The 19,794-nt window shown below is 50.4% G+C and overlaps 1 protein-coding gene across 4 annotated transcripts; it reads right to left on the bottom strand.

Annotated features, from left to right (window-relative positions):
* Positions 1–72: 72 nt before the first annotated feature.
* On the bottom strand, positions 73–19,763 carry arhgap27l (Rho GTPase activating protein 27, like). 4 transcript variants are annotated; one of them, XM_061750242.1, is made up of 20 exons: positions 19,613–19,763; positions 14,850–14,971; positions 11,687–12,585; positions 10,854–10,988; positions 9,801–9,944; positions 9,638–9,700; positions 8,772–8,885; positions 8,631–8,705; positions 7,858–7,917; positions 7,612–7,679; positions 7,425–7,512; positions 7,200–7,295; positions 7,016–7,138; positions 6,878–6,950; positions 6,678–6,794; positions 6,450–6,548; positions 6,289–6,366; positions 4,714–4,848; positions 672–777; positions 73–598 (listed from the first exon to the last, which is right to left on the bottom strand). In XM_061750242.1, the coding sequence occupies exons 2-20, from the start codon at positions 14,878–14,880 to the stop codon at positions 421–423; spliced, it is 2,682 nt and encodes an 893-aa protein (XP_061606226.1). In that variant the 5' UTR covers positions 14,881–14,971; positions 19,613–19,763; the 3' UTR covers positions 73–420. The 4 variants fall into 4 exon arrangements, with proteins under 4 accessions (XP_061606226.1, XP_061606228.1, XP_061606227.1 ...); XM_061750244.1 differs by having other exon boundaries at positions 7,016–7,114; XM_061750243.1 differs by having other exon boundaries at positions 7,200–7,286.
* Positions 19,764–19,794: the final 31 nt, after the last annotated feature.

The following is a 19,794-nucleotide window of genomic DNA, read 5'->3' as shown; positions in this document are numbered from 1 at the left end:
GTTGTCTTAAAAAGTGTTTCATTCCGCACGTGCACAAAATATTTTGGGTGTCAGAAAATCAAACTAACGAAATTGACAGTGAACCCTTTTAAACATTATCATCGTACATTCTTTTTGACAAGTTCGACGTCGCAGCCGGTAGAAATGTTTGGGATATTTCTTCTTTTTGCCATTATCTTTGAAAGCGTAACCACAATCGAGCACAGGAAGTCGTGAACATTTCACAATAAAATGTGGATCAATTCATTGCCATTGATCTTATTGATCTTTCCTATCCCATCGCAAGTCTTCCTTTTCTTCTTTCCGGGACATGGGCGGGCCCTCCTCCAAGGGGGTCTCCTCCTCTTCCGGAAGGATCCGGAGCTCGACGGCCTCTCGTGTCGAATCTCGGTTCGGCGAGGTCGCGCGCGCGGTCCTGCGCTACCTCTGCACGAAGACGGCGTGGAACTCGTTGAGCACGAGCTCCACGATCTGGCTCTGGAAGACCATGTGGACCGCCACGTCGGCCGACTTGGTCTGCGGGCGCAGCAGCGTGGGCCCGAAGACGATGGCCACGCTCTGGACCGACATCCGGTTGCCGTCTTTGTGCTCCACCACCCTGCGTGCCGAGAAGAAGAGACCCGGAGGTCGGAGGGATGTCGGAGGGCGTCGGCACGCGTCGGAGCACGCACCTGCGTAGGTGTTTGAAGAGCAGCTCCATGGTGTCATAGTTGGGAAGCGGCAGCGAGCGCACCAGGTCCTTCATGTAGGACACGCGCAGGCTGTAGTCGGGAACTTCTGTGGGCCAAAAGGTGGAAAGGTCACACGTGGCGGCGGCCGTTCGTTCGTTCGTTCGTTCGTTTCGACGACAACTCCCGCGAACGCTTCCCGGACGAGTCGTGTTTGACATAACGCAACCCGGGTCAAAGGTTTGGGGTGAAATTTCAGGAAGAACTTCGAATGCACTCGATCTAACCGTTCGAGGTCAACTTCATTTCAGCTCGTGTCTTCTTTTGAATGCCGAACTGTTGAATGTTTTCAAACGTTTTTGCTCTTTGACAAGAAGGAGTTACATCAAAATTCACACCAGGTGTTTGATCCATGAAAATTGCCAATGATGCCCACTTAGATACCTTTCTGTGACTCCTCCGGTCACTCTGTTGCAACTCCTGATGGTCACTTCCTGTTTGAAGCTTCGCTCTGCTGATCAATTGTTGGATGCTGTCTTGGTTTTATGACGTTAAAACCACCTCATCAACAGCACCGGGGCGCCCCAAGGATGCGTCCTCTCCCCGCTGCTTTTCTCTCTCTACACGAACGACCGCACCTCAACGCACCCGACTGTGTGAAACTCCTGAAGTTTGCAGACGACACCGCAGTCATCGGCCTCATCAAAGACGGTGACGAGTCTGCGTATCGACAGGAAGCCGCGGCGAGGCCGACGCGACCCGGAGCCGAACACGCTCGAGACTGTAGAGATGATCGTGGACTTCAGGAGGCATCTTTCGCCACAGCCGCCCCTCACGCCGTCCGACTGCCCTGCGCTAACTGTTGAAACCTTCGAGTTCCTGGGAATTACAGTCTCTCAGGACCTGAAGTGGGAGACCAACATCAACTCCGTCCTCAAAAAGGCCCGGCAGAGGACGTACTTCCTGCGGCTTTTCTGAGGGAGCACGGCCTGCCACGGGAGCTGCTGAGGCGGTTCTACACGAATCTGTCCTGTGTTCTTCCGTCACAGTCTGGTTTGGCGCTGCCCGACAAAAGGACAAACTCCGACTGCAACGGACAATGAGAAGTGTCGGAAAAATCCTCGTTACCCCCCTTGAGGACTCGCACGCCGCCAGAACTAAGACAAGAGCGTGCAAAATCCTCTCGGACCCTCCGCATCCTGGCACCGCCTCTTCCGGCTCCTTCCCTCAGGTAGGCGCTATCCAACAACGCAAACTAAAACCAGTGGACATTCCAACAGCTTCTTCCCGCTTGCCATTAATGTGCTGGAAGACAAGTGACTCTCCGGAGTGTGTTTTTATGTCTCCAATTCATTTTTTGGTCTATTGTCATGCTAGAGCAGCTCCATCTACAGACCCTTTCCAACAATTTTGACTATTCTGGAAAGGTTCATTTATTCCAACTTTCATACATTATAGATTCAGGGCCCCCAATTTCAACAATTTCAAGTGTTTATTTTTTGAATTTGTACATCATTTGGCCTTCCAGCTCCTAAAACCCACCAAATCAGCAATTCCAAAAAAATGTGAAACCCGTGAAGAAGTCAGCCCAAATTTTGCAGGCCATAAATGTTTTCAACTGAGCGTCACACACGAATCATCTACTAAACGCAAAGCACCCGCACAGGTTTCCCCAGGTGTCCTTCAATTGCTTCAGTTGGGTTCCATATGGCGAAGACTGCAGACTTGACAACTGGCCAGAAGACCATCGTCGATACCCCGCATAAGATGGATGAGCCACAAAGGTTCATAGCGAAGGAGGCCGGCTGTTCACAGAGTGCTGTGTCGTCCAAGCATATCAATGGAAAGGACAAAATGTGGCAGGAGAAGATGCGCCGGCAAAAGAGATGACTGTGGGCCTCAGCAGATGATCAAACAGGAAACATTCAAGTATCTAGCAGAGATCCAGAAAGAGTGGAATGAGGCGGGAGTCACCGCTTCAAAAACCGCCACATTCGGACGCATCCGTCGGGTTCCTCGGGTCGAACCGCCTCTGAGCCCGAGCCGACGTGGGAAGCGTCTGGACTCGGCCGAGGAGAACGAGGACCGGACCGTCGGCCGGCGGTCCGAGGTCCTCTTTTCCGATGAGAGTAAAGCGCGCCTTCCGTTTGGGAATCGAGGTCCGAGGGTGGGTTCGGAGGAAGACGGGTGAAGAACGGAACCTAAGCTGCTGGATGTCCGGTGTGAAATATCCACAGTCAGTCATGATTTGGGGTGCAGTTGTTGGTAAACTCCGCTTTCTTAAATCCAACTTCACCTCAGGAGTCGACCAGAAAGTTTTTGAGGACTTGGTGATTCCTTTTGCTGAGGATCTGTACGGAGATGCAGATTTCATCTTGCAGCACCAAAACCTGGTTTGCTTGACTGGCCGGCCAACTCGCCGGATCTAAACCCCATTGAGAATCTAAGGGGTATTCCCGAGAGGAAAATTGAGGGTCACCTCAATGCCTCGGCGCATCCGCGCAGCGATTCAAGCGAAGGGATTCCCGACCAAGTACTGAAGATGAACACATCGTTTTGAAAGTACCCTATTTTCATTGATTTCATGTGACCCCAGTTTTCCCCTACATGAAGTGAGAACTAAATAATGATTTTCATTTCTGGATTTCGTGGGTTTTATGAGCTGGAAGGCCAAATGATGTCAAAAAAAATTGTGAATCTATAATCTCTGACATTGTAACTTTTGGAATGGAATTATGGAAATAAATAAACTTTTCCATGAGGAGAGGGCTCGGCGGAGTGATTTCACAGCATTTTCACAATTTGAATGTCTGACTGTTTTCAAGATTCCGCCCTCCTACAGATGGCGAACCATTGGAAACTCCAAATGGAAGAAGAAGAAAGCCAAGTGGCTCTTTCCTCCCACGGTGACAAAAAGTGCAAAGCGTCCTGATCTTGCCATCTATTCTGAGAAGACCGCAACAGTTCTCCTCATCAAACTTAACAGTTCCAATGGAGGAAAACCCGTCGAACGGCAACGCCAGAAAGAAAGCGTCCACCGGGATCTCGTCGCCGAACGGGAGCTCCCGCCAGAGGATCGAAACCGGCAGCAGCCAAACGCCGAGCGGAAAAAGGCGTGACCTCACGGACGCGGCGCTCGGAGCCAGCTGCGCAATGCGCTAAAGCCCAACAAATAAAGAATTCCGACAGCGGGAAGCCGTCACGCCTCTTAAAGACAAAGAAGTGCCCGCAGGCTCGCGTAGGCCATCCTCACCGGCCGTTCCCGGTCCCGACGTCGGAAGACGCGACCTGTGCGGCCGAGCCATCTCTGTCGGGGTCCGACAGAAAGCCGTCGAAGCCGCCAAAGTCTGCGCCCGAGTCCGGAGACCTCGGAAAAAACAATCGACGCGAATCCGAGACCGAGAGCCGGCACGCGCGGCTCGACAAACCCTTTGGAGTTGTCGCGAAGGTGCCCACTAACGAGCGTTTCGACGATGTTCAATTCTAAAAACATTTCTGCCTCCTCTCAGAATAATCTGCTGAATTTGGTGTTGGACGCGCAATTTGGTTGCATCCTCATGATATCAAATTTCTCGCGGCGGTAGTTTACACGGCCGAACTCCCTTTGGCTTCATTTGACGCGTCGGCCGCTCAGGGGAAGCAAAATATTGCTCTCGCTTTCAGCGCGACGATCCGCGGACGCTCTCCGCACAACGTGACAAACAATTCACCCGGAGGTCACAAACATTGACGGAATATATATTCTTTCAATAAATGTAGCGCGTCGATTGCGCGCGCGTGAGGAAAACGTCCATACAATCCAAAATATTGGTGCGATCGGTCTGAAATGTTCAGAGATTGACGTGAGCGTACGCAGAGATGTTCACCAAAATGTTGGCGACCATCCATTGCAGTTGAATGACATTCAGCGACGTCAAGCTTTTTTTTCCAATGAAATCGAACCGCGACGCCGCGGCTCGTCTTCTGACTTTGGAACAAACGATTGAGTCGAATGACAAAAAGCTGGCAAAGACAAATGGCGGGCACGCGGCGGCTCTGGACTGACGGACGGCGGCGATGAACTTGTCGAAGAAGCTGAAGGGAAAGAGCGGCTCGGGGAGCTCCCTGAGGAACAGCTTGAGGGCTCCGGTCAGCACGTGGATGTCCTCCCACTGGCCGTCCTCCAGCTCCAGATGCTCCTCTGAAACGCAGCAAGAACACGACGATCGCGTCATCATCGGCCGCTTTGGGTTCTCTCCTATTTCCGTGCCCTCAATGCATCGTGAAAAAAATCTCATTCATTCCGTCAGGACTCATTCGAATGCTGACTCAACTAGATCGTCCGCTGTATCAAAATCCCGATATGGCGATTAGGGAGTCGGGCGGGAATGAGTAAACGATATTCTACTCCCGACCGTCCCTCGCCATATTGCGGTTCACTTTTCGCAGTCTCGCCGGATTGTGGATTTTGAAATTTGTTCTGGTGGATTTCTCGGCAGATTTTGCAACCAAGTCTCAGCCGCAAATGTTTCCACACAGACTCACGGGACTGCAGACTGAGCCCGCAGTAAGCGCCAGCCAGGAGAAAAGACAGAAACTCCAAAGTGTGGACTAGTTCCAACCAGCTGTACTCCATAACAGGTGGTTTGGATAGAGGGGGGATGGAAACATCCGCCGGTGCACTTTCGATCGCTTTATTGAACAAACGCGCACGAATGAAACACGTCACGAGCACATTCGTCCACCAGTCGCGTGGCCACAACCGACGCCGTCGCTAACACGCAAGACTGGCTAACACTGAAGGCCTCTTCGTGCTCCTGCGCCCGCGTCGCACCGCGTGCGGCAAAAAGTGTAGCTTCACGTAGAATGCCGCGGAGATCATCTCACGTGACTGGTCCGTTATAGTCACATGCTGCGATGACCTACTCGGCGTTCCCCTCGGTTCCAAATAGCACCTACGCCGCCGCCTTCGCGATCGATTTTGCAGCATCGTTAAACGCATCATCTGGTCATCTAGGTCCACTTGTTCTAGCAGTCTCCGTTCCACGGTCGCCATTGTTGTTGCTTTGTTCCGGAAAGGAAAGTAAAAACGGCTACCGGAAACGGCAGAGGAAACTCCACCCTGCGGTGTCCGAGCCAATAGCAGCAGCGGCGAGGAGAACTGCGGTACATTTTCAAAACCGAGTATAAAGGCAAACGGGACGCGGGACAGCCGCAGGGACGTCGGCGCCAGTACAAAGAAGCCAGCCAGCCCAGTCTACGTCCTCATTGGCTGACTCCCACGTCACTCACGGGCCCCGCCTTTTAAAGCCACACACATTCAAAGGCAAAGGCAGCACAGTGTCGACCACGAGCGTGGCCGAGAAATAATACCTCCACCTTACTCGAATCGTGGCCGAGATGATCGGGAGAATAATCGATTGTCAAAATATCGGCTAGCTCCAGCACTAATGGGAAGTGTTGATGAGAGTGTGGGGAGGGTGATCAAGTTTGAGAATAGAGCTCGAGAAACGCTTGCTTTTGTGCCCGTAGCAGGGGCTCCTGGAACCTCACCCCGCCATAAAGGAGCGATTACCGGGTGGAATTGAGCGTGGACTTTCTAGCGTACCATTCAAAATCGGTATAGCGACGGATTGATTACCGTGATCGGCTTTGTGGCGCAGCTTCTGGATGACGGCCAAGTTGCCGTTCACACGGTAGATCCCGTCCACGTCCAGACCTGAACGCACGCAGACACGCACACACGTCTCATTAACAGCTTTGGAAGATGAATCGGCACAAGTCAACGATGACCCGCGTTACCTCTCCTCTCCACTGCTCGGACGCACTTGTCTACGAATTTGGGAACGGTGGTGTTTTCCCTGTGACACAGCGTGTCCAGATGGCAGCCAAACATGTTGTCTACACACAACAAGCCACAACCAAATCAAGCGCGCTCACGTCCGTCAGGCAGAACGACGCAATCGTCGCGTCGTGCTTGTCCATCAACTTTCGTTCATTGAACTCGTCCGGGTACGACGTGGCGCTTACCTCGTATGTAACCTTTCTCCTTGACGCTCTGCAGCGTGGGCCTCCTCTGGAGGAAGCGTCGGAGTTTGGTGCGAACTCTCGTCCGCTCCGTGTCGGCGCCCGACAAACTTCTGTTGGCTGCCGACGCACGATAGGATGTTAAAAAAATAAATAAATAAAATAACATGACATCATCACAGTCTTTGAACTAAAGCACTCACACGCCCGCTTCCTGTCTTTGTCCTCTTTGTCCGAGGAGGCGTCGTCATCGTCGTCCGACGCGTGTTCCTGCTCCTGGAAAACGCCTCCACGCTTACTGTGTCCGTGTCCGTGTGTGTGTGTGTGTGTGTTTGCCTCACCAGCTGTCGGACGGTGTCTTGTATGACTTTCAGCCAATCGGCGATGATGCTCTCCGTGTCGTACTGCATCAGGTACTCGCAACCTTGACGAGTCCTCAACTGCGCGCACGCACAAACGCACACCTGCATATCAAGAGAGCAGCTACATGATCACATGGTGCATCACCACGGCAACCAGGCTAACCTCCAGCACGTTCTTCTTGGACGACTTGTCCTTCAGCGCCCAGGACACCGAAGCTCCTCTCAGCTCCACCGTGTATTCCGGAACGATCTGCGAGGCCTTCGTAATAGGGGGAGAGACGAGACGAGACGGGACGGGAAGGAACGAGATGAGATGAGACGGGACGAGACGAGAGTCAAGTGGTCGTGCCAGGAGCAACTCTGGGTGTCAAGGTGAAAGGCGAGTCACCATGTTGCTGCTGGGAGCAGACTTGGGGTCCCTGTGGAAGGTGAGGATGCCGCCGTGCAAGACGGTCCACGATTGACTCCAGTTCTTCCTGCCGGCACGTCAGCGGACCGACAACAATGACAAAAACGATCGAAAAAAAAAAAAAACAACAACAACAACAACAACAAACGAGACGAAAAAGTCTCACCGGATCTTCTTGCCGTTATCGACGACTTTGGTCTTGTTGACGATTCCCGCCTTCTCCAGCAGGTGTCCCTGCAGGCACAGACAGGAAATCACACGATTGCGACATGGCTGACCACCGCCGGGGGGCGCCCGCAACCCCAAAGGTTAGTTGAGTGTGAGTCAAAGGTGTTCCCAAAGCAACCAACAATCTGAGGCATAGAAACACAATGGTCGTCAGCAGCCAATCACAGCGGAAGACTGCGTGTACCTGCTGGGAGTCTGTGCTGCGATTGGACAGATTCCTCCTCAGTCTCAACCTATCACAGAGCTTGACACACAATGACATCATCAGCACGCCGCCACCCAGACGTGCGTGTGCCTATGCGTATGTAATTTGTGTTTGTGGGTGTGCATGTACATTTGTGCGCGCGCACATTAGGGGTCGAAAGACGACAGTTTTTTGTAGTCGACGCTCGGATGGTGACAGCTGAGTCGTCGGTGACTAATTGATGACATCATTGATATTTTTGTATAAAAAAAGAAATGGCTGCGCAAAGGCTCCCTGGCCGCTTCGACGCCCTTAACCCCCGCGACGGCTTCATCCAATCATATTCAAACTCTAACACCAACCCATGTAACACAACGAGCGCGTTTGGTGCTGAGGATTTACAGCTCGTCAGCTAGCGACGGCATCAGCCTAATCGGACATTTCGTACGTTTCTTATATTGTGCAGGTGACCTTGCGTACCGGTCCCGTTTTGAGTCCAATTTTGCTTGAGGCACCGCTGCTCGTTTGTTACGCGGGCCAAACACCTGCCGATTGATCGGCAAATAGTGTCAACACCTAGCGTGCGTGTAAGTGTGTGTATGCATGAGTGTATGTTTCTGTGTGTGTGTGTATGTGTGTCTTCGTATGTGGGTAATGTGTGTGTGCGTTTGAGTACATGCAAGTGTACGCATGTGCGTGGATGTGTTTGTATGCACGCGTGTATGTATGTGTGTGTGTTTACATGGTCGTGCGAACATATTTGGCACGTATACCTGCGTACTGTCGGGTGAGTCTCTCTCGTAGTGCGCGACGTCGCTGACGTTCCTCCAATGTTGCGACGCAAACGTCTGAAGAACACAAGCGAGTCGGTCAGTTCACCCACGCCGGCCGTGGCGCGATCGGCCGCCACTCACGTCCTCGGCCGCGCTGTGTCGCCACGCCGACCGCTGATCCGGCAGCCCGTTCGCCGTCCGGACACCGTCTCGCGGCTCCGGGTGCGCTCTGGGAATCGCGAGTTGCCGAGCGTGCTGGGAAACCGCCACAAAAGCGGGCAAACGCAGCACCGTAGTCATGGAGACGGGACGGCAAGGGTTTTTTTCATCATCTTTTTTCAGTGCTTTTATTTTGTGTTAAGTGTTCAGTTTCAACTTCCTGTTTTGCCAATTCAAGGGTGCGTTCGGAATCACTGACTCTTTTTTTGTATCGCGGACCTCCGACATAGTGCCCTTGCCCTCAAATGTCCACTAAAACCAAATTGTAGTCATTCGGGAGTAACGAATGAGGAATGATCGCGTTCGCAATTCCACTCCCGAATCACGGTACAGCGGCGCCTTGAGATCCTACTTTATGAACAATTCTTCCAAAAGAGGCTTCAAACTGTAGCCAAAATCCACCAACGACGGAGGCCCGTTAAAATGACATTGAAAAAAATAAAGCGGGATTCTTTTTCGTTAAACACAAACAAAATCTGGAATAAGCAAGGCTAAACCGCCAGTAAGTGATTTTGGGGTTGGTTCCCCTCCCCAAAAGAGAGAGAAAAAAAAAAGGAAAATATAGGATTCTTTTTGGAAATCTGCAAATCTGCGAATGTGTGGGTGCCGAACGGCGAGGATGCGGTGGTCCGCTGCAGCGGAAAACATCGCTGACAACATTCATCCGAGGCGCACTCCTTCGTCCCGAATATCGGATTTCACATCAAAAATCACAATAGAGTCGTTAGGGAGTGCGCAATGAGTCAGTGATTCCCAACGCAGTGACTGTGCGCGTGCGAGCGAGGTACCGTTGTGAAGACGGTGTCGTTGTCGTGTGCGTCGACAGGATAATCTTCTTCTGGCAGTGGTGGCTTCAGGTTCAGTCCACACACACACACACACACACACAAAATCAAAGCCAAGTTGGGTAAGGCGATCCGTGACCTTCAAACTGCGCCACAGAGGTCGTACCGGGCCGTCGTCGGGCCCGCCGGCCTCATCGGCTGCGGCGCGCGGGGTCGGCGCGTTCCAGGACGTGGCGCCAGAGAGCCGGTTGTAATAGTAGAGCCTTCCAGAATCCGGGTCCATCAGCTGCTCCCAAAGCTCAGAAGCGTCCTGCATGGAAGTCCTTCAGCGTTTAGGCCCTACGTCCAGCTTCACGGTCATGTACTAGTGCCCTCTTTGTCCTCACAATTCAGCACACTAGTAGAACTTATTAGTCACACTTTATCTGCTACAACTAGTTGGACCTCCTAGTGGTACTTGTTCAGCATAGTTTACTAGTAAGGGTTAATTGTGTACTAGTAGGCCAAAAGTGGCACTACTAGTGAAAAGAAAAACCCCACCCGTCGTTCGACGAGTGCACTGGATTGAGGATAGAGTGCACTAGTACATGGACCGTAATCTGCATATCCACGCCGTGGCAAAAAAGCGACAAAGTGATTCTCAAAGTGTGGTGCTAGCATCACGAGTAGTTCGCCAAATAATCACTGCCTAAACACTTGAGTTGCATTGACCTTGAAATGCAGAACGCTTTGTTTTGTCACATTTATTTAGGTGCAATTTTATTTCACTTTTATGTGTAATATATTTGAATTTCTATTTGTTTAGTTTTCCTATAGTGTTAACATTCAAAGTGTGCATTACGTTGCATTGGCTTCGAATGATCTCAAAAGAAATCTGTATTTGGCATGAACACTTGGGCCTCCTCCGCTACTGTATTTGACGATCTGTTATTTTCCTCAGGTGCTCGTTCGACAAGCAAAAGTCATCGCGGCACCTTCCCTTGTTGTGTCCGGTCCACGCTGTGGCGTTCGCAATAACTTCTTTTGTTTAAGCGATCGTTTTTGGGATGAGTTGAGCAAGCCCTCACAATGATCACAAAGATGATGATGACCATCGGCGAAAAAGGGAAACTTTTCTTTCTGGTCCGCCGGCAGTCGAAAACTGGAAAACGGCTGGCGGCCAATGGGTGAGCTGCATGATTAGGATTAGTTTCAAAATCAAAAACGGCCGTGGACTGACCTGTCTTCCGTGCTGCGGGCTCAGGGGGGAGGGGCTTATTATTTCAGAGGAGGTGCTCGAAGAGGAGGGCGCGTGGCCTACGGCAGAGAGGGCGGGGTCGGGCAGCTGCGGCAGGTTGGGGGCGGGGTCACAGGCCTGCAAGTGTGTCGAGACGAACAACAAATTCATACATGTCACACATTTCCATTTTCATCAAGTCATCATCATCGCTGTGACACGCACGCACGCACGCACGCACGCACGCACAGGGTTTAAAGGTGATGAATATTTAACGCGTCCCCCTCGGGTTTCTTCTAACAGCCAGCAGCTGTCGTCATGGTGACAACAAAAGACGAAGCCCTCAAATTACCCAAGGCGCCTCACTGACACGACGTCAATATCAACACTGACACCCGTGCAACAGAAGTTCCTATTGGATGTGTCGAATCTCTCTAACCACATCTCTCGGGCCCCTCGGAGCCTGCAGCCAGAAAGGGCCGGCCGGTGAGGCGCCCGTCGTCGTCGCGGTATTTCCAGCGACGCTTTGTCGTCGATTTGGGCCGAGCCCCCCTTCGGCTGGGTTGCCCGTCTCAGAGTGCGTACGACATATTCGCCTTCATTTTGCTTTCGGCTGGAAGACGCGAGAAAAATGTTACATGACACGGCACCTGACCGCAGCGAAGCAAGTTGAAACGCGCTCTTACTATTCGGCTAACGCTCCTTTCCTTCTCGCCAGGAAACGAGCGAAGCGACAGCGTGCAAGTAAACAGACGATCAGTTTCTCGACAATCCAGCTTACCGACCGCATGCAGGCCAACGACACGATGCGAGTTGGAGCTTCAGAAGCCGTTTACCTGTTTGGGGGTCGGAGGCGGGCTCAGCTGTCCAATCAGGGGGTCCAGTTGGAGGTCCTGGATGGACTCGTAGATGTGGTTGGACTCGTGCTCCTTCGGTTCCTCGCTGTCCTCCTCGCCGTCGCCGTCCCGCTCGCTGTCCTCGGTGGCCTCGATGGCTTCCTCGACTTCTTCTTCTATTGCTTCCTGCGCGTCCACCGCTTCCTCTCGATCTTCCTGCGAGGGCACGCCCTCAGAGTCCTTGTGGAAGTGCACCTCGGGTACGGTGGGCGTGTCCACGGGGATGGGGAGCACGTGGGGTCGGGCGCCGGACAGGTCGGCCGGGCCGAAACCGGGCGCGCGGGCTTTTCCCGACTTCTCTTTGCTTTCGGGAAGGTTTTTCCCCGAAACGCCGTCGGACTTGTCGGTGGCGTCGGAACCCGAAGGGGTGTCGGAGCGGTGCGGCGCCGTGGCGAGGGGCGGCGGCGAGTCCGCGAAGTCCAGCGGGACGCCGAACGTAGACATGCGGTTCTCCATCTTCCGGTAGACGCCGGATGCGTCCGGTTTGAGCCGGATGGTTACTTCGTCGCTAGGTTTGCTTCGGGTCCCGCCGGGCTCCTCCGGAGCTGCGGTAACGGGGACGGGCACGGGCACGGGCACCGGGGCCGCTGCCGGCGCGGGCGCCGCCTCAGTAGCGGGCGGGTGGGCAAAGTCCAGGGGGGACGGCACGTCGGGCGGGAGCTCCTTGACGTACTTGGCCGGGATGTAGAACGGTTTGGAGGCGTGGTCCCGCCGCACCTGCCACCAGTGGGCGTTGGTCTTCGCCAGCAGGACGTAGCGCTCGTTGGGCTTGATGGAGATCACGGAGCCGTCGCGGCCCTCGTACTCGTACTGGAACTCCACCAGCACCAGACCCACACCTCCGACACAACACAACACAACACAGTTAAGGAGAGCGACGTGACGAGATTGGGCAAAATGCCGAGCGCGGCTCGGACGGCCACTTCGACTGGCGGACCTCCGAGATCACAACCAGAATCGGAATCATCTTTATTTGCCAAGAATGTCCCAAAACACACAAGGAATTTGTCTCCGGTCGTCGGAGCCGCTCGAGTACGACAACAGACGGCGCTCAACTGACGGAGACGGACGCAGAAAGACATTGCGAAAAACAGCAGATCAAAATTGAAATGAAAAAATCTTTTTAAATCCCGTCGCAGTTATTCGGGAGGCGGGAATGATGAATGATGGCAAACGCACTATAAGATAAAGACAGACAAAAGAAAAATAGGAGGAAGAAGAAGTGAAAAACTTGGCCCTAATTCTGATTTGACGTGGAAAGCTAATCACGTACAGTTTTCTCTCAGCATCCAAAAATCACAAAAGTCACCGCGACATTCAAGCTAACACTGCCAACTGCTTCGACAACATCATCGTTGATTCTATTTGTATTTCTGGTCACTACAGAGGAGGGGCGCGACATGTTTTCCGTTGATGATCGCAGTCATTCGACAAGTGAACTCCGCTAACGGTGACGGACGGGTCTCCGTTTTATGCCGGTTCCTGCCTTCGGTTTTGGAAAAGCGCACACCTGTTCCCCTCCGACGACAAAAAAGTGCCTCCAGTTTGCAACGTCGGCTTCTTCTTCTGTGCTTTCCATGAACGCGAACACAAATGCATCTCCGTGTCCGAAGAGTTGCTTTTTTTGCTTCTTTGACAAATGTCACTCGAGCCGTCTTTCGCGTTAATGCCGCTCATGAGGTGGTCGCAGTACACTCGAGGGGTCTGGGATGAGGCGGCCATTTTGCAGGCACATAATAGAAAATACAGTCAACCGTGTATGCCTGAATTTGTGAAAGAGAGTTATTACAAATGTATCAAGACACAAGGGTGAAAAGGGTTTCATTTTCATGAGACGTTCCAATCATTTATGCAAAGTTCAAAGGGCAACACGTGTCAATTGTGCAACTCCCACCATTTGTATCAAGCTATTTAGGTCTTGCCGTCATAAAAACAAGCTATTGCAGTGGGCTACTGTCATGTAGGGATGCGTTTGCCATCAATGCCGAAAGTTTGAAATCACAAACGCACTCAAAATGACAACAACACATCTGCAATTTACTGCACAGTTTTCTCAAGTTATACGCGAGTTGAAATATCCACGTTTGCGCAGAGAGTGCCAGACAAATATTATAATAGATGAAAGCTGTTGTTTTTGTTCGACTAAATGTAAACACGAGTAGCGCTACGTTGCCTTCAGGGTAACGACGACCTTCCCAACATGGCCGCCACATAGGCGGGACAATCAGCCGGGCTGGCTTATTTAGAGTTAATACCGATGCCCGGGCAGCCCAATAGAAGAAGTTGTTGAGGTCTTGTGACTTTCTTGTGTCGTTTGATTTGGTGAACTAGACTTAAATGTCACTCGCGTTTAAACAGCGCCCAATGCGGAAGTCGAAGTCGTAGTCTCAAGCACGAAATGGTTGACAAACAAGCAATAATTGATAAATAAAAGTAGCGAGCGACATTTAGATCATCGTAGCGGAGTAAAAGTACCGTTAATTCTTAGCAGCAGAAGCGGCGGAAGTGTATTTTTCTGGTCTCGTCAACACCTGCGACTTAGCCACAGCAGGCACAGGCAGAACCTCAGGCCGATGCGCTCACATATTCGTCCGCCGTGGAGTAATATTCAGAAATGACATCTGTGGGTGGATGTGTGCAATGGATCTCGCTGCCAGCGTTCAAGCAGTATGAAACGGCCTCTGACGATGGCGACGGCGACGGCGACCCACCCACCAAAGGAAAAACTTATCGGCTCTATACCATTCACGTAAATGGCACATTATGAGTTCAAAACGGCAAATTGCGCCGAAAGGCGACTCATTTGCATGTATGACACACGCACACACTTGTCAACATACGCACACGCAAGCACACACACTAGTCACCATACACACACACACAACACACATCAACACAAACACACACAGACATGCCAGCCAAAACACAGACACACATTCACTAAATTTAACACACAAACTGAGTACGGCTAACATCTCTGCCAATGCTAATGCTATATTTATGCTAAATTTGTAAAACCTGACTTTATGGCGGAATGCAAAACGACCTGCCGGCAGCTAACGTTGACGCTAACTCGTAAAGAGGCAAAATGAAGCAGCCTCACCTCTACCCAGCGAGGCGGATGGGGTTGCCATGGTGATAACAGACTCCGCCCCTCAGCCGACAGACAGGTGGCCGCTCCGCAGGTGACGGACGGGTGAAAGGTCAAGGGCGACCATCCGCTCTCTAGAAGATGACAGGAAGTATGAACGTCACATGTGGCAGCACGTACGCAAAATGTCTGCCGGTGGAATGTGAGCAGCGCTCACATTCGTCCTGTCGGGACACGTCAAAAACACACAAACACACACACATACACTGTGCACACACACCCACAACACACGCACACACTACACTCGCACGCTAGTCAACACACACAAAGAACACACACCCACAACACAGACGCACAACACACACATGCACACACCACACAAACGCACACACAGGTCAACACGCACTTTTTCATGTATGACATCAAACTTGTCATTTGAGTCTCTAAATAGAATATCATATTGTTTTGTGCGCACGCGCACCGTGAAAGAACAATAGCAGGAGGTGCATCTCAGCCTTGTTTTGTTTACAGAGGGAAATGTCTGCTTCCTGTCGGTCGTAAGCCCCGCCCAGCGGCTGGCAGCCCTCGGTGACATCACCATCACACACAAACACACGATGTGAGCGGTTTATCTGTGACTCATTGGGTCAGGGCAGAGAGCTCGGGTTCAAAGTTTGTCAGTTAGTTTGACACAGCAAAGTGGCTGACACGCTTTGACATGCTCGCACCACACACACACACACACACGCACACTTCCTGTCTTTGTCACGCAACAATAGTTCAACTGCTTTATATCTCAGCAAAGTTGAAAAGTCGACTGTTTCTTCACTTTACGACGTTGTGTGATGTCGGGTGAAGTGCGCATGTGACGGGCCGGTCGGCAGTCAGTCGCAGGGAAAACGGAGATCGACGACCAATCGCTCTCACCGATTCAAATTTGGCGGCTTTAAGACTTTTTTAGGTCTCTTTAGTGGGTTCAGGACTCTTTTCCTGTGCGTTTAATATTTGTTTACGTGCAATTATAGCCAACAGTCTGATTCTGGTTTATTTACAATTTTTATTGATCTAACATATTTCATTCATTGTTCTATATTACAATGCTAATGTTCAGTATTCTTTACAATTCAAAGTTAATTGTTCTTAAAAAGTATGAACTTGAATTATGCGTTATAATATCATTCCATCAGTGCCATATAAAAACATCAATGATGCTGCCGTTTATTGTGATATATGGTATATCATCCTTAGAGCGAGAGCAATGGATAACACAAAAATTCTGTCCAAATGTACAAAAAAAAAAAGCGCAAAGCAACAATCGTCATATAGTGGAGGATGACTGTATCTGAACTCCGTGATGATAAACTGCAAGGACTCATTGTTTCCAGACATATGCATCCTGGGACTCACATTGTCTCAAGTGTAAAATGACCTACACGCACACACACACACACACACATATATATATATATATATATATACACACTTTATAAATGTATTATGTATTGTACTTGATGACATGATCCTTCTGTTTCCATGACAACAAATGTAAGTTCATTCATTCATTCATCTTCCGTTCCGCTTCTCCTCACTAAGGTCGCGGGCGTGCTGGAGGCTTTCCCAGCTATCTTCGGGCGAAAGGCGGGGTACACCCTGAACTGGTCGCCAGCCAATCGCAACAAATACAAGTTTATAAGGACAATTAAATCTACTTGTTGAGTCAACGTTCTGACGTCCGACACACCTGAACACACCTCAAACAGCGTGTGTGTGTGTCAGGAGGCTTCTGGAATCTGCCCTTCCCTCCTCTATGTGTGTGTGTGTGTGTGTGTGTGTGTTTGCGTGTTTGCCTGTCCCATGACTACACCCTCCCCACAGGCTGGACACACACACACACACACACACAGAGAGAAAACTTGTCAATAGTCAGAATAAATGTGAGGTTTGCTGACCAATGGGAGAAGACCTGAAAGTCATGTGACATCAAAACACCTTTGGCCTGTGGCGACCGCAAGCGTGTCAGGTGACACACGCTCAGAAACGCTGCGCTCCGAACGGCCGTGGCATCCGTCTGTCAAGAGGCTCTGTCAGGTTGCCTAGCAACAGTGAGCGTGCTCCTGGAGTCCTCGATGACCCCTGAACCCCAAACACCTCCAACATGACTCCACAAGCTCCAAATTTGTGTCAAAGCACTTTTGGGGCCTCTTTGAATTCTGGTTGTTGCTCAGGAACTTTCCTCGACTATCCGAGCGAGATGACCCGGAAGTATTTGGCGGAGAGGTTGTCAAAAAAAGTGCCTGCGTGCAACCTTTGAGCCAGTGGTGTCAAACTCGAGGCCCAGGGGCCAGATTTGGCCCACCACATCATTTTATGTGGCTGGCGAAAGCAAATCATGTGCGTCAACTTCTGTGATTCTTGATCAAATCTGGACCAAATTTTTAAATTGCCATATGTAATCAACTATAATGTTGAGATCTCACTTTTTGTTTTGTTACCCAACCACTTTTTACAGATACTTGAACAAACATATCCGTCTCTTCTGATCTGTAATAATATGATGAGGCAATGAAACATTTATATGGTTACGCAGTCATAACTGCCCTCTGAGGGAAATCGTCACTACAGTGCCACCTGTGACACAAATGACTTTGACGCTTTAAGCCACCTTTGGCAAAGGTCACGCCTGACCGAGCTTGACCGAAGGAATCAGAATCGGAATCGCCGTTATTGGCCAAGTACGTTCAAAACATTTGACTCCGGCAGTCAGAGCCATTCTCGTACTTCGGCAAACAAGACATAATACAGAACTATATTTCAGGACAAAAAACACAGACGTAGACAGAAGCCATTCAGTATTGTCAGCCCGGCAGCAGTGCGCTCATCCTGGCGCGGCCGATAAGTCGTCACGATATTACCCATAACCCTTTGCGGCCGCAAGACTTCCAGAAACGCTTGGCGAGCATGCGAAGACACTCGAGCGTACGCGAGCGAAGGACAACAAACATACTCGCTGTACGCCGTTGTCGTCGGGCAGTCCCGATTGGTCGACACGAAGAAAACAAAACGCAAACTCGCGGTGCAGAAAGTACTATCGATCGACCGACGGACCGACCGATCTATCTATCTAGTTAGCTAGCTAGCTATCTTGAAAGGTCAAGGAAAGGTGCGCTAAAGGCGACGACGAGATTTGTCAAAGGCCGCAAAACGCTTTTGTCCAAAAGGAGTCAGGTTGAAATCATTTGCGGAGTTGAAGCGAGAAGAAAATAAAGACGCGTTCGGATGTCATTTCGTATCGAGATTGCGTCGCCATGGCAACAAACTTTGTCTTGTACGAGCTGTCAATTATTGCGAGTGACTCAAGCGTTGTCATGGAGACGACACCCGTGCTACAACGGCAAAGTAACAAGGGACGTACCAGACCACGTTTTTTACACCAGCACTCGCCAATGCTGACACGTCTCGTAATTGGGATGCAGCTGTGTTTTATTTCAATTAAACGTAGTTTCTTGAACACAGCCCAAGTTTATTTTTACACGACTGACATTTGAAGATCCAAGTGCAGGTTCTTTTTCTTACTGTACGTTTCACTTTCCGACTGCATAAACACTCAAATTAAAAGTATCAAAACCCTTACACTCAAGGAGCAAATGATTGCTAATACTACTACTAAAAGCACCGAGACTGCTTATAGGGTATTACTACTAGGTTTACTAAGAAATTAGTACCCTACCGAACCATGCAAACTAAAACTAGCAGACATTCCTACATCTTCTTCCCTCTCGCCATTAACTTCTGAAACAGTTCACTTCCAATTCCATTGCAACATGCTGCCAATTCTTTTTTTTTTGTCTTGAGTTTGTTGTCACATCTCTGTCGGGCCAATTATACATTACTGGCACACTCACTGTAGTAGTCTCGCCACCATCTGTTGTTGACCAATACCGGCCACTCATGTGCCTGAGTAGCATCTGCAACATTTGCACAATCGACATTGTCCCGGAATAGTCACTTGAAACTGCATACATTTCTTGAAGTCTCGGCGCCCTTTGCACAATGGTCATTTCAAAGTCGTTAGTCGTTTCAAACTGCTCTAATTGCTAGAGGACTCTGCATGTTTTTGCACATTGTCAAAAAATACAAATCAGACCACATTACTGGTAACCTTTTATGGCTCAGTGACTTTGTTTTTTTTCTGTCTGTCTTTATGCCTCAAAAGCATTCTCTGTTGTCGTACTTTGAGCGGCTCCGAGACTACCGGAGACCAATTCCTTGTGTGTTTTTTGGACATAGTTGGCAAATAAAGAGGATTCTGATTCTAACAGTCTTACAACCACTAAAAGTATTACGAACACTATGACTACTACGACCAGTTCCACTGGAACTGCTACTGCTACTTGCACTACTAGCACGCCGTAAGCATGCTTGTTAGTATTCGAACTTTGAGAGAGTTCAAAGCAGACATTTGTGTACTTGTACTTGTTTCTTTCTTTGAGAGTGAAGAAAGAGTTCGGTCGACGTGCAGGCAAGCAAACACACCCAAACACACATTCCAACCACACAACAGGAGCTCAACGTTAACAAGCCAACCAAAAACACACACCACGAACTTCCTACCTTTCTCTCTTTAGTTCTTCGTTGGCTAAACCATTTTAAACGAAACTACATACACAACTCTACTACTACTAGTACTAGTTAAGTACCACAAGCACAACTCGCTCACACGCTTGATGGAAAAATGTTTGTCCCACAGAAGTGGAGTAAAAAGTAGTTCGTGTTACCTTAAGTCCAAGGAGAAGCGAAAGAGGAATCCTGCTGCGTACTCGTCGTGTACTTGTGTGTATGTACTTTCCCTGTGTGTGTGTGTGTGTGTGTGTGTGTGCGCGCGCGCGCATGTGGAACAGGTTCCTCTTTGGCCCCGCCCACCTCCGAGACCTGCTTGTCCCCCCACCCCCTTCCCCCG

Source organism: Phyllopteryx taeniolatus, chromosome 16 (assembly GCF_024500385.1).
Source record: "Phyllopteryx taeniolatus isolate TA_2022b chromosome 16, UOR_Ptae_1.2, whole genome shotgun sequence".
Classification (NCBI taxonomy): domain Eukaryota; kingdom Metazoa; phylum Chordata; class Actinopteri; order Syngnathiformes; family Syngnathidae; genus Phyllopteryx; species Phyllopteryx taeniolatus.
This window is presented reverse-complemented; position numbering and strand designations above follow the sequence as displayed.

Bases quoted from the DNA above. Each gene is read 5' to 3' on its own strand.
- arhgap27l (XM_061750242.1), bottom strand. From the start codon at position 14,880: ATGGCAACCCCATCCGCCTCGCTGGGTAGAG. The intron at 12,586-14,849 runs GTGAGGCTGCTT...GTTGTGTCGGAG, and splicing joins ATCCGCCTCGCTGGGTAGAG to GTGTGGGTCTGGTGCTGGTG. The intron at 4,849-6,288 runs GTAATCAATCCG...GCTGCGTTTCAG, and splicing joins GCGCCACAAAGCCGATCACG to AGGAGCATCTGGAGCTGGAG.